At 38.6% G+C, this 14,164-nt stretch overlaps 1 protein-coding gene across 1 annotated transcript in view; it reads left to right on the top strand.

Annotated features, from left to right (window-relative positions):
• LOC120624883 (AF4/FMR2 family member lilli-like) overlaps window positions 1–13,548 on the top strand; it is a 69,591-nt gene extending 56,043 nt beyond the window's left edge. The window contains exons 7-16 of the mRNA XM_039891645.1: window positions 4,980–5,241; window positions 6,877–7,005; window positions 7,833–8,069; window positions 8,262–9,387; window positions 9,552–9,700; window positions 10,127–10,251; window positions 10,822–11,076; window positions 11,214–11,310; window positions 11,522–11,849; window positions 12,329–13,548. Coding sequence (XP_039747579.1) covers window positions 4,980–5,241; window positions 6,877–7,005; window positions 7,833–8,069; window positions 8,262–9,387; window positions 9,552–9,700; window positions 10,127–10,251; window positions 10,822–11,076; window positions 11,214–11,310; window positions 11,522–11,849; window positions 12,329–12,447 — 2,827 coding nt within the window. The 3' untranslated portion in view covers window positions 12,448–13,548. The remainder of the gene's footprint in view (window positions 1–4,979; window positions 5,242–6,876; window positions 7,006–7,832; window positions 8,070–8,261; window positions 9,388–9,551; window positions 9,701–10,126; window positions 10,252–10,821; window positions 11,077–11,213; window positions 11,311–11,521; window positions 11,850–12,328) is intronic.
• The last annotated feature ends 616 nt before the right edge of the window (window positions 13,549–14,164 follow it).

The following is a 14,164-nucleotide window of genomic DNA, read 5'->3' as shown; positions in this document are numbered from 1 at the left end:
ATCTTATAATAATAGGTTGAGAAAATTGTAGATATAATTACCTCTTGGCTCGGATTGGTAGACTTTACCCACCTTTGAGAATAGTGGCGTGCACAGGATTTTTGACGTGGGTAGGTATGCATAAAGAAGGAAGATAGCATAAGATGAAAAATTTATGAGCTATGCAAACATTTTATTGTAGGCAGTGCTTTTATGCTTGTATGAAGTGCACGCTACTGTTCGAGAAAATGCATGCAGAACTCACAGGCATGCAGGTTTCCTCACGATGTTTTCCTTGGCTGTTAAAGCAAGTTATATACCAGCCTTAAATAAAAATTTTAAATAAAATATTGTACCTGCGATTATACTTTCGACTATAATTAGAGTTGCCATACGTGACGTATATACGAGACTGTCACCGTATTTGACCATCCCGTCCCGTTTACTAACTACATGCCCCGGTTTCGTCCCGTATTTCGACAAAGTACAACTTCAAAATGTGACATAACGAACAAAGAAAACATTGATTTAATAATACAGATTTTTTCATTTCATACCTTTGATTCGGTTGAGATCGCTTACACATTCATGCTATGTATATATGGTGTAGTTGAAAAGCCGTATGTCAAAAAACGTTCCGTATTGGTTCCTAGAAGGTATGGCAACCCTAACTATACTGCGTGGATCGGAATACTAAATACCGTCACTAGGGAGCTAGTTACTACTGCAGGCAAGTATACATCGCGGATCTTATAATTGTTAGCATGTTTGTTTATTTAGTTACTAGCTGTTTACCGCGACTTCGTTTGCGTTTGGTACGGTTTCTGACAATACCCCCCCTGGCACTCTCCATTACTCTTTTTTTTTTTTCATTCCACTAAAAGTTAGCCCTTGACTGCAATCTCAAGTAAATCTGGTAAGTAATAATGCAGTCTAAGATGGTAGCGGACCTCTTAAGGAGTATGGTAGTTATACCCCTAATAGGTTTCTACGCAACATCGCACCGGAACACTAAATCGCTTAGCGGCAATCGCTTTAATCTTTGTCGGGCAAAGCCTTCCACGAGACCAGACCAGAAAAAAATGTAGAAAGTATAAATACCCAAATTGCCTCTACCGAGAATCGAACCCGGGGCCTCCGACTTGAAATTCACAGCGCTCACCGTTGCGCCAGGGATTTCGTCAACTAACTTCATGCCAAAAGTCAAGTTGATTGATTGCTTAGTTAGGGCGTAAAGGAAGGCCGAACAAACAAACACACATACGCATTTATAATGTTATTATATATTGAATGAACAATTATTAAAGAACAGCTTGTTCACAACCACAACTATCCTCTGTGACACAGGTTGTCCTGGGGGGCGGGAAATAATTTCCTTTAATGTCCTTGTGACTTTTTTAATGAATAAACTTATGATATACCTTTCTCAGGTTAAAGAATCTCTTAAAGAATATTTTTACATATTCACTTACAGAGAAATCATATTGATCTAATATTATTTGATTAGCAATCATATTAAACTTATTATTAGGTATACATATAAATTATTAAAAATCTACCCTCAGAAACTTCGATATCCGTATGTTGCGAAATGCGTATAAACTTATAAAGTCGTATATGCGTATGAAGTCGTTGCCATAGTGTAGTTAGTTATAAGCGGTATTACAACTGAAATAGATGCGATTTTCAAGTTTGCGTTTTACCTTCTTCCTATAAAAATTCTCTGAAATTTTTTGAAAAACTAAAGGAAATGTCACATATTATTTTTCTAATCCGTGTGACGCGCCACTTAAAGGTGCACAGTACATGATGACCGATTGTTAATTATTACACATCTCCCGTTTTAAACTAGTTACGAATTATAATTACGTCTTAAACAATTGTGAAACAAATCAAGAATATACAAAACTATTACAATAGGAAATCAAGGAATATAAAACTAAGATATAAGTGCATACTAAATAATTATGAACGAATGAAATATGTTAATAATAAAACAGTTTATTAATGTTGAACTGCTGAGCACTGTCATAGGACAAAATGAAAATTGATTTAGAGTTTAAACCTAATAATCTACCCAAATATATATATGTATATTATACATATATATATATATTAGGCAATAGCCTAGTAATTAGGACTTCGGCTTCACTATCGTGGGGACAGGGGACCGAGTTCGAACCCCGGCACGCACCATTGAAATGAAATGAAAATGAAATGAAAATGTATTTGTTCACATAAAACAATAGCAGATAAAGCGGAGAACTTCTGTTAAGTTTAAAACCTGTGCTCTCGCTCTTCCATTACAAAAACACATTTTTATTTCAATTTATTTGTATAATAAATTTTTTTATTTCTGACATGCGAGTGCGACCATTTTATCGAAGTTATGTGCATTTTGAGCAATTCAGTATTGCTGCATTAGGTTACGGTGAACGAAACTATCGGGAGCTGCATGTATCTAGAATGTCCTCAAAGTCAAACTGAGAACAAATCCGCACTAGGGGGTAGTTTACCACGCTGGTCCATCCAATCTCATTCTGAGAGAAGGCCCGTGCCCTGTATTGATAATGTTAAGATGATCCGGGACCGACGGCTTATCGGGCTCTCCGGGGCACCTGGCTCGATAACGCCAATTTCCTAAGTTTTGACTGATACTGAGCATTTTTAAACAGTAAACTTCAATCGATACTTGATTTTTTCCCGACCGAACACAGTACGCCTTGGTCTGTAGTACACACAGTAACATTTCAGAATAACTAGGCTAACATTTCCCTTAATTTGGTTCATACCCACTAGAAACAAAACAAACACCCAAAACGTGGTCAGGTCTACAAAAGATCGTTTCTCATTTAATTGCACTAATTGGAAATAGACCCCAAAACTTGTTGCTAAGTCTTAATTGAGGAAGGCTTCGTAATTCTGTTTATCTTTCCCTTTACCTTATGTATGAAACTTTAGCCATATACATATATATATATATATAAATATACGTCGTAAGGAAATGAGGCCGTCTGTGCTTATTCGAAATATCGCCATATACCTAGGTAATCGATTCGATTACCTTATCTTACTGAAAAATTAACTAACTGAAATGAGAAATCCGTAGAAGAAATAGAGATAATGACATAGCTTGGCGAGTCGCAAAGCTGTAGTGGCAATAGGTGAGGCACATAGCCCGGAGAACCGTGGGACGCTGGGGTCCCAAGATGCCCCGCAGCGTTGGTCGGCCCCCAAAAAGTTGGGCATACGACGATCAAACGAGTCGCTTGGAGCCGCTGAAAACAAGCGGTCCAGGACCGTGGATTTTGGAACTCCCTACGATAGACCTGCCCAGCAGTGGACGTCGTTCGGCTGAACTGTTGATGATGATTATTGCAGGGCATTCCAAACCCCGGTCTCGGTTATGTACATTTCCATTTGATAATAATCGTTGAAGCCAAACCGCCTTTGAACACTTTAAAAAGCGTGGTTAGGCTAAGCTTCATAACATTCTCGCATTTGACGAGAAGGTTTATGTCCATGTTGACTGAAAAATTATATATTGAAATAATGAAAATCTGCAAACTATACATGCGGGCCACCAAATAATGAAATAAAGGTTTTTTGAGGGTTTTCTAACCTATTTGTTTACCCCCTTATTCTTTTCATTTTTACGAAGTTGCAAAGTTCGGTGTGAAGCTTTACGTAGTTCCGTGATCCGAGTTATAGTGGTCACACTATTTGTTGTTTACAAAAAAATACTATACCATTTTTGACATTTATCTACTATGATCAATCATTTATCTACTCTCTTCGATAAATGTAGTAATTTCTGTATAATCTAGTTTTGTAGGAGATTTTGAGAAATCCCGCGTATACGTAGAATAAAATTCTTTCCAAGTATAAATACGTAGAATGGTAAACTAAGTTATTACTATTATTATTTAACTCTTTATTTGTACACCACAATGAAGTTAGGAAAATGAAAAAAAACAAAAGAAATACAAAGACAGAAGTAGAATACAAAAGGCGGCCTTATCGCTAAGTAGCGATCTCTGCCAGGCAACCTTTGGATTAGGACAAGATGAGAGAGAGCGGACAGGTGGTGTAAAATTATTATTAACGTACATTCAAATAGCTAAATACAAATATATAAACAAAATTGCACAAATAAGAAAAATATAATAAATAAATATAAAATAATAAACTAATATATACTCAATCATACATATATGAACATATAGATAATAAAAATAAACATAATCAAGGTATAATAAATGTCGTCATTATTGTGCAAGATAATATGCTTTCACCGCGTAAGTTACTTACTAAGATGTACATATATTTACCACATCATGAACATAAATGTAGGTAAACGGTAACGAAAGTTGAGTCAATAAGGTAGGAAACTTTTTTAATCTAGGAGTCCAATACTGCACCATAAAAAAGTTAAAGTTTGTGGCATGTAACTAAAACGAAGTGTACGAGGTAGCAAGTTGTTGGTAGCCAGGCACCATAAGTTTTATCTATAAACTACCATGTTAACCATGCAATTTCAGACTTGATTGGTTTTTTTAGTTTGAGCACATCCAATCAACCGTACCTATATATTTCTGTTGACATGAGAAACCATGTTTAAAATCCACATGATACCACGGGATCGTCTAAAATGTCCGCGTTCCAAAGCAAAGTCGGGGTCTTTTTTTAAATAAATGGAGAACAGGAAAAAAATATGACTGTCATCGTTATAGGCATGACGTTACGTAATAAATGGATTCCGAGTTGTACCAAATAAGTACGTAAATCTTTATCCATAACTTCCAAAGTTCCAATGTCAGGGTAGAGTATGGTTGGCATGAATTTGAATGGCTGAAGTTGATTTTGTTATTTATGTCGTTTGAAGTTATCGAGGGCACGCTTGCAAACGCCAAGCGACATTTTACATATAAGAGCTGTTTTGGCGAATTTCAATTTGCTTGTTAAGATTATGTCACTAGGAATAACACTTCTTTTTACAGCATCCTCTCACCAATTGGTTCCGGTGGCAGCCCAAGCTCCGGCAGCGAGTCTTCCCCATCTGATTCTGAGGAGTCGGAATCTTCATCAGGGGAGTCCACTGCAGGGGCGGCGCCGCCCTCAGCACCAACGCCTCCCAACCCACAACCCGCAGTGCCCCCCTGCCTGAGCTCCTGGGGCCTGAGGAACTTCGCTCCGCCGCCAGCGCAGCCCCCGGACCATGCGGACCTTAGCAATGTTCTTGCAGATGCCAAGGGAAAGCCGGTAAGTTTATAATTCATGTTTTAACACAGCTACTGCATCCAAGGACTGAATTTTCTGCACTTCTTAAAATATATATCTTCAGTTATCAAATTCTGATATCAAACTGCTATATACAGTAAATAATAGTCTAATCTACAATTGTACCTATACTACTACATAATGAATTTGAAATGGCTGGACTGAATGTGACCGCCATTGAGAACATTATCCGCTATCCAGTAGGAAACTAGGAAGTAGTAACTTCTTATATTTAATAACAATTATAAGAAGTATACTAAGTCTTCATGGATTATTCTCAACGGACAATATTCCATTCAAATTCAGAAGATTTTAAAATTATTTTAGCAATAATTTGCATTTGCACAACCAGGCTTTATGAATGCGAGCATTTAGAATATCCAACGATAGCACCTCTAGTTGCCAACGAACCTTTTCCCAGGTGTTGTGTTACTAGAGATAAACACTTCTCCGTACATGGAGCCCTGATTCAGCATTCGCCGAACGACGCTAACTGACTCCCGACTCCTAACATTCATTTGTTATTCGACTTTTGACTGGATAGCATTTAAAATATCATTTTTAATTATTACAGTCAGTCAAGACATACTAGATATTTCTGTTTTAAACACGTTCAAAGTTAAGTTGATTTGTTAAAGTGGATTGATTATCTTGATTAAGAAAAAGGAAATAAAATGGATGATGATCTCTATCATTTTGTCATAAAAAGAATGCACAACATAGTACACCGTCGTGAACAAACTATTCATCAGAAATGGATAGATTTGGCGATACTGAAGTGCAATTTGAGGAATTGTTTGATCAACTTCGAGAACAATATAAGAGATCTGCAGCCAAGAGAAAAGGCGAAAATAATGCAAAAGTATAACATACTAAAAGATATGCTCTGGAGAGTTGTCGGTGCTATACATGGGAATATATCCGCTTTGTCAAATTTGGTAGGGTCTTTTAAACTGACTATTCGTATAATTGTATGAATCACGGCATGTACAAGAATTATTTCTCATTTTACCATACTTCAAATCTGTTATTTTTCTTTCCCGAATAGCTGTAAAACTGACAGTGATATTGCAGCTTACCGTTAAATCCGATGCTTCAAAATAGACGTTCATGACCATGGGGTTGCGTAGGCTTTTACTTAAGTCTATCACTCGTTTTCACTATCATCATTGTTTTTCCGTTTGATAGCGAATACACTATCATTCTTAAACTATGACTGATTGTATTATTTGACTCATATTTGCTAAAACCCCCCTTAACTACATACTCGCATACCAACTTTTTTAAATAATCGGTATCGTTCAACTTCAAGTACACGTTACGCTTTAACAAAACGTGTACTTGAACGATACAAAAACTATATATTAATTATGCGTTTTAAGCGTTTATCAAGAGCCAAGGTCCTATATTACCTATATTTTTACCGTGAACACCCATTCTACTATGGATTAATGGACTTTAATGACTAAAATGATTATTCACAACGATGACAGAAATGTAGTAAGTTTTTTGTTCAAGAACCGAATCGAATATCGTGATTTATTGTCAAAAATATTATAGAATAATGCAATTGACGAACGAGGCAGTTGTTTGTATCAGCATGTTATTCTTTTACAGAGTCCAATTTCCGAGTTGTCGGACTCAGAGGCTTCATCACCGTCACCGGGCGCGAGACGGCGTCGGACGCAAGCAAACCGCGTCATGTCCGCGGCCTCCAGCGATGAAGAGGCCCCCAGACCGGCCCCGGTGAGTGAACAGCTTTACTTGTTTGCAACACGGCTTTAATTTGACAATAAAAGAAAATGTAAGTATAGTTTGCCACATTGTGATAAATTTTGTAAAAAAAGTAAACTCAAAGTAGCTTTCAGACTTGAATTTTGTCTGGTACGAGTAAAGTTTCAATCGCCTTACTTGTAAGTTGTACATACATAACGCCGTATCCCATAGAATATGAATAAAATTTCAGAACTCGATTAATTTTAAGAAATAAAACCTACAGCTAACTGAACCCTAACGTAAATGTAATAAGATAATAGTCATTCAGCCAATCAAAATTCAATAGTTAAAAGTAATGAGTCACGTAGATTATTTCGTTTAAAGTATTCTCCTAGTACCACCTTATGAGATTTAACGTTTAAATAGACTATCGTATCGTTTTAACCCATATCATATGTTGGTGAAAAAGAATAACGATGTATTTTTACTATGTGTGTTTACATGAAATTATTATTGAACACCAAGCAAAATATCGTTTCTAGGTATCAATAAGGTGGTGTCAAATTAGATACCTGTCTCAAAATAGAGACTTCTTGAGTTTGCAGTTTTGAGATAGCCATTGTTGTAATAAGTGAGGGTACCTAGAATAAACATTCATGGCTTCTATATAATATTATGTAAATATTAAAAAAAGTAGTCTGTGGATTTTCTTAGAATTTTTACACTAGGTACTTTACATTCATGAGCGTACATGATTATAAATTAATAAATTGGGTGCACAATAAGGACACTATTTGATCAAGAAGTAATATTTAATAGAAACACCCTAACGTCATGTATCTATCCTTCTGACACAGGTTCGAACTCAGCCTTCGCCTTCCGTAACTGCAACAATCCCAAACAGCTCCCAAAGCACGGGCGTTAAGCGCGGCAGACCCCCCAAAACTAGAACTCCAGAAGAAAGACCCCCCAAGAAGAAACGGGGCAGACCCCCTAAGACGAGGCCCCCCTCTCCTGCGCCCGACAGTGAGCCTGAGCCCGAGCCCCCACAACACAATCCTTTACAGGGCACCAAGACACACATCTTCCGCAAGGTAAGATTTCTGTTCTGTAGCTCTAATTATTCTTGATTTATTTATCTTAGACCCTTAAATTTGAGGAGTTCTAGGAAAAGTATAGAGATAGTGTATGTTGTGGGCAAATCACTGGAAGGAGTGTCCTCCAGGATGACAAAATACATTGAACAATACTTCTAAGTGTTCTATAACTCATTATTCTTTTTTCAGGTATTTACTCAAAGACTTAAGGATGAATGCGGTGGGAAAGGCGGTAAAGGCGGCAAAGGAAAAGGAGGAAAAGGCAAAGGCCAAGTTACAATAATCGAAGCGACTGCTCCAGAATCAGGAATGGACGATGACGATCGAAGGGTCAGAGATCGTTCTGTTGAAAGAAGGAACGAAGAAGCAATCGCCCGGGTTTCGCCTCCACAGGAACCGGAAACGCTCACGAGGAAACGAGAGGCAGAACGAATGGCTAACGAGAGAATACAGGAAAGAGTCTCCATCGAAAGGCCGGACCATCGCCGCTCTGCAGACAGAATACCCGACAGACCCACTGAAAGAACCCCAAATGACAGGATACCAGACCGAACGGATCGTTTTCCGGACAGACAATCGAGCGACCGATTACCGCCCGACCGACTGTCGACCGACCGGTTACATGACAGACTGTCGAACGATCGATTGTCATCGGACAGACTATCGGATCGGTCGTCAGATCGGTCTTCGCTATCATCTTCGGAAAGAAAATCTAGCGACCGGTTATCAGGAGAAAAAATGTTAGAACGGATACAAAACGATAAACTTTCCATCGAACGGATACCGATCGAGCGCATACCAAGTGAGAAGTTCGAAAGACTATCGAGCGATAAATTGTCACATGAACGATTATCAAGTGATAGTAAATTGTCACACGATCGGTTGTCGGGGGAAAAGATATCACACGATCGCTCGTCAAATGATAAACTTTCACACGAACGGTTGTCGAGTGACAAACTCTCTCACGACCGGCTATCTATAGAGAAACTCTCTCACGAGCGGTTATCGAGTGACAAGATCGGCCACGATCGGATATCAAATGACAAGATCGCCCACGATCGGTTATCAAATGACAAGATTGGCCACGATCGGTTATCAAGTGACAAAGTTGGTCACGAACGATTATTGACTGACAAACTCGGCCACGAGCGATTAACGAGTGATAAAATTGGACATGAGCGGTTGTCAAGTGACAAGTTATCAATAGATCGGTTACCTGGGGACAAGTTACCTTTGGAGAGGGTCGAACGGATCGCGCCAGAACGATATATCCGGGCTGAGGCTGATGTCGGATTCGTGGCTACCTTATCTAATGGTGAGATATTTTTTTAGTATATTTTATGTCATTGCTCTTTCTTAAATTCACAAATAATGTCATGTCGTTAAAGGAGTATGGTCCTATTAACTAGTAAAGTAAATAAAGTATGTAGGTACAAAGTTGAAGCCACTTTATATTTGATTTGGGTTTTTCTTATGTAGGAGGCGAGCGTGTGTCCCGCGGGCGCGCATCGTATACAGTACGCATCCCGTTGTCCCGCCTGCGTCCTGACACGCTGCGTGCATTGCAGCGGCCCCCTAGGAGGGCAAAGCCACCGCCCCCTACCCCGCCTACACCACCTACCGATCACGTAAGTATTTTACATAGGCCTTGAATTGTCTATCGTCACTACGCACAAAATATAACATGTGACATCAACATTGACACAGCTTCCTTCTTCATACAAATAATGTCAGCTTTGACGTCAGAGATTGTGCTTATGAGCCTATTTCAATATGAACGATATTACGAATGTCTAATATAATTAAATTAAAGCTGTAAGATTGCTTCCCTTATTTATTATTAGTCGGATAGCGGATTTACTTAATTCTTTCAAGACTTAACCAGGGAGGCAGAAAACTCCCCATTTATAAATGATGTGATACTCCGAAGCTTTTTACCAATTCTGCTGCTTTGTCGCTCCAAAGGTTAACCTTGCATTAAAAGTGCGTCGTACATATTCTTACATAAGCTGGAGCTGGAAGGAGCCGTTCTGACCACTGGCTATGATCCTCAGTCTCTGGAGAGTGCTGGATCTGCTCTCGCAGCGCTGGAGCGGCGCGGGGGACGCACGCCCATCTACTACTCCTACTTCGAGCGACTGCCGGCCGATGCGCTGTCAGACGAGGAGCGAGACCACAAGTAAAAACAAACTTGAATAGCATTATTACATATCAATTCAAGACAATTTCTGGGTAAAATTCTGAGGATAAAGAGATGCTTCCACTCTGTTCCAATGCGGGAAGGCATTAAGGTATTATAACCGGGAACGACGGCTTGACGTGCTCTGCGAGCCACGTGCAAGAAACCTTTCTCATGACAGTTACTGGAACCGAGTAAAGTAACTTACTTCTGTCTTCTGGGGGCGTATTAGCATCGCTCAAAAGATTATTATTTTCATATTGTTGACGCTCGTGACTTCGAGGTTTTACATATCCGTCTTTCAATTTGATATAATACCGTTTTAGGCGATGTTAGAAAGCCCACAGAATGCAGGATGTTGGTGCGCCAAATTTCATCATGTCCAAAAAACCAAACCTAAAGATCTCTAATCGAAGCTACATCATAATATAAAGCTAAAGCTAACGCTACCTACTTAGCATTATTCACCGAGTTACTAAGTCCGGTAGACTAGAAAGGCTTTAATAAAGTACTTCATAACTAAAATAACTTCATCTTTCCCTTTTAGTCAATCAATAACTTCTTACTTAGATACTACCTCACTGAAGCCAAACGCCTACGCACGGCAGCGGAAAGAGAGCAGGAGCCCCTAGCTCGCGTGATGCTATACCTGGAGTCGGTTCTCTGCTTTGTGCTGACGGGACGAGTGTTGGAACTAGAGCTCGATACCAAGAAAGCCTTCACAATATACCGCGAGACTATCGAGTACATCAAATCTATACACTCGATGCCGCAGCGATTCCGAGCGTCTCCTCATTCAACCTTCAGCAAGCTGGATATTCTGAGGTATGAATATTTTCTCAATATACTTTAGACAATTATTACTATATATCTATAGAAAGCCTTCACAAAATACCTTGAACTATCAAGCCAAGCATACGCCAAGCCGTGTCTCATGTTGTAACAGAATAATTTTATTACAGCCTTCGAGTACAAGCTCTCTTATATCTGCGGATGTTCAAAATGTACAATCGGGAGGTAAAAGAGTACAACAAGATTGTGCAGGAATACCAACAAAAGGTGTGTATTTCTTTTATTGTAATTAAATAAAAACTTAAGATGACCGTTTTGGTGAGATCATAATCATTACTTAATTTATTTATACTGATATAAATATCGATTAATTTAAAATAACCTTCCCATTTCCAGGGTTTTAAAAGCCAAACAAATATCAAAAGAATAAAGTGGAGAAACTGCGGGACGTCTTTAACATTGACCATTTATATTTCAGCCGGCATGCGCGGAAGCAATACCCGGCGCTCCAGCGGCTGCGTCTTCGGCCAGATCAGCGTCCCCCATGTCACCATCACCATCCCCAGCTGGCTCCGTCGGCTCGGGCTCCGGATCTGGATCGTCCGGCTACTGCTCCCTGCCCCACGCAGCACCGGGTGCCGCGCCCCCCAACTACAACGGTCCGCCGTACTGCAGCATCACGCACGCAGTACCTGCGCACGCGCACAACGCGCTGTTACAGCTCACCAAGTACTACACGTTCCTGTATGTTGCGCACGATTTATGGGAGCAAGCGGATTGCTTATGTCGACTGCGAGCGAACCAGGGTGAGCGATAATTATTTTTCTGTTTGTCTTTTTTCTTCTAATAGTATAAAGGTTTTTTTTTTATCTAGCGGGAACTAAGGAACAAATAAAAACACTAATAAAAAGCTACGCTATCCGTTAGCAATATATACTACTTATGGTTAATAGCTTCAACTCAAACTGTCTTTGCGCAAGTAACAGCTTACATATAACATTGTACTTACGCACATTGGGGTGCCAAGGTACTGAATTATGATTCAACTAAGGCAAACGCCGCAGATGTCCCCATTAAGTGGACAGACAACAACAAACTAGTCGTAGGAAGTCGCCCGCCACGAGTAGCTTGACTGTACGGAGAGGAAATCTACTTCTACGTTTTTCATACTTCCGAAGCTTGAACAAGATCTGTCTATGTCCAGGATGCGCGATCTATGTCGGCCGAACAAAATTTATTTATATTTAGCCGCTATTACAATTACGTGATCCTTTTCTTTTTCTAGATCTGTTCATCGCAGTGGACCGCAAGTGCGGACCACTTACGCTGTTCTCCACGTTCCGCCATCTTGTTCAGTACGTGCGGCACGCGATCTCCCTCCTGAAGAACGCGCCGCGAGAGTGACCGAGGGCCTAGCGGTCGTCCCAACGAACGCAATAAACGCTTTTACGCACGCGTGAGATAATACGTACTTTGTATAAACAGTGACACGGAAAGTGACGTTTCTGACGAATGATTCAAATTTACTGGCAGTGGAATGACGATTTGATTGTATGTTGGATGATAATACTATTGCACTTTCATATTCACCGTCACCTTACAAAACATCTCGCATGCGTTATTTAAATTCTGAGACGCACGCATCACCGTCTGTACGCAACAATCAAGTCAGATCAAATTACGATAGATGATTAGGTCTGTCCAAACTTGTTCTTGACTGGCTTAACTCTTCTTCAAAATATGCGTAATGGGCGAAATTATTCCATCTTTAATAATTTAATCGTTTACGAAGAGTTGATATATATGAAAGTGCAAAAGTAAACGCTTCTATGAAATAGGTGTGAAGTTCGATTGAATTTTCGTAATTACTTAATGAAATTTTGAGAACGCATACTCATTTCGCAACTGTTCTCCTGAATTTACCGGAAGGAATTCCGTTTAGGGTTTTCGACGATTGGTGTTACTAAGAAATCTTCAGATCGTAATTTCGCACCCGTTTGAGAGATGCTAAGATAATTAATCATCGTATTATAACTTGTGTAAGGTTATGGAAATGACAAATAATACACGCGTTGATTTGCGTCCCCTGAAACAAAATGAGATTAGAACGAATTTGTACGTATTTATTAAGTCAACGGTATGCGCATGTACTGTACAGTTACAGGAAAGATTTTACATCAAAATACTCGAACAGCTTATGATACGGAAGTCCTTTAAATACGTATAAGTATATACATCAAGTACTGTAAATTGCTGAATAAATATTTCATACAAATCATAATGTGAAATATAGGACCAAGACAGCTAGATAGATTAGACCAAGTCCAATATATTCAGCAATTACTCTACTGACTACTTTTAATAAAAGTAGAAAACTCATACTCCCACGAAATTGCATATATTATATTAAATACCATAGGATTTGATTATTTCATCTTTTTTAAAAATCGGACTAATTTAGCCTAAGATTTTAAATTTAGAGCACCTTCATTTCGACTAATCCTTATTTCAAATACACAATCATAATTTTTTTCATTATTCTTATGTTTGATAATTTAGTTTCGAAAATAGATATATTTTATTCTTCTACTTGATTGGTGAATGTTTAAGTAATAAATAATTTTTATCCTTTAGTAATTTTAAAAATTATTCTATATTTTAACGGTTTATTATAATATACTCACAGAGAACATTTTAATTCTACTTTTCTATGAACCGATATTTGTGTTAAATTTATACAAAAGTTCCGTCTGTATTTTGGATGTATGATCCCAAGCATAATACAAATAGGTGATATCAATAGTTCACGAGATTACAGAAACTGCGAATAATATGCCTTAAAACTTATAAACTTACTTAAATGATATGCCTTAACTTACCAAATCGTATTAATACTATCGTAGTAATATTATTATGTACATTAAGTACTACAATTATAATATATTTACAATGGTAGTTGCTGACTTACACATGCACATGCAAGCATTGGACGTTATCTCGAAAATAAGGGAAAGGAAACGCGGCGTGATACAAGCGTTCTCCGCCGCTAAACAACTATTTTGCCTCGTTATTTACAAAGCTTCAAATCTACGGGATTGTGTTTGTGTTCCGAGTTCACAAA

Source organism: Pararge aegeria, chromosome 7 (genome assembly GCF_905163445.1).
Source record: "Pararge aegeria chromosome 7, ilParAegt1.1, whole genome shotgun sequence".
Lineage (NCBI taxonomy): Eukaryota > Metazoa > Arthropoda > Insecta > Lepidoptera > Nymphalidae > Pararge > Pararge aegeria.
Note: the sequence above shows the minus strand (reverse complement) of the source record. Positions and strands in the feature narration are given on the sequence as shown.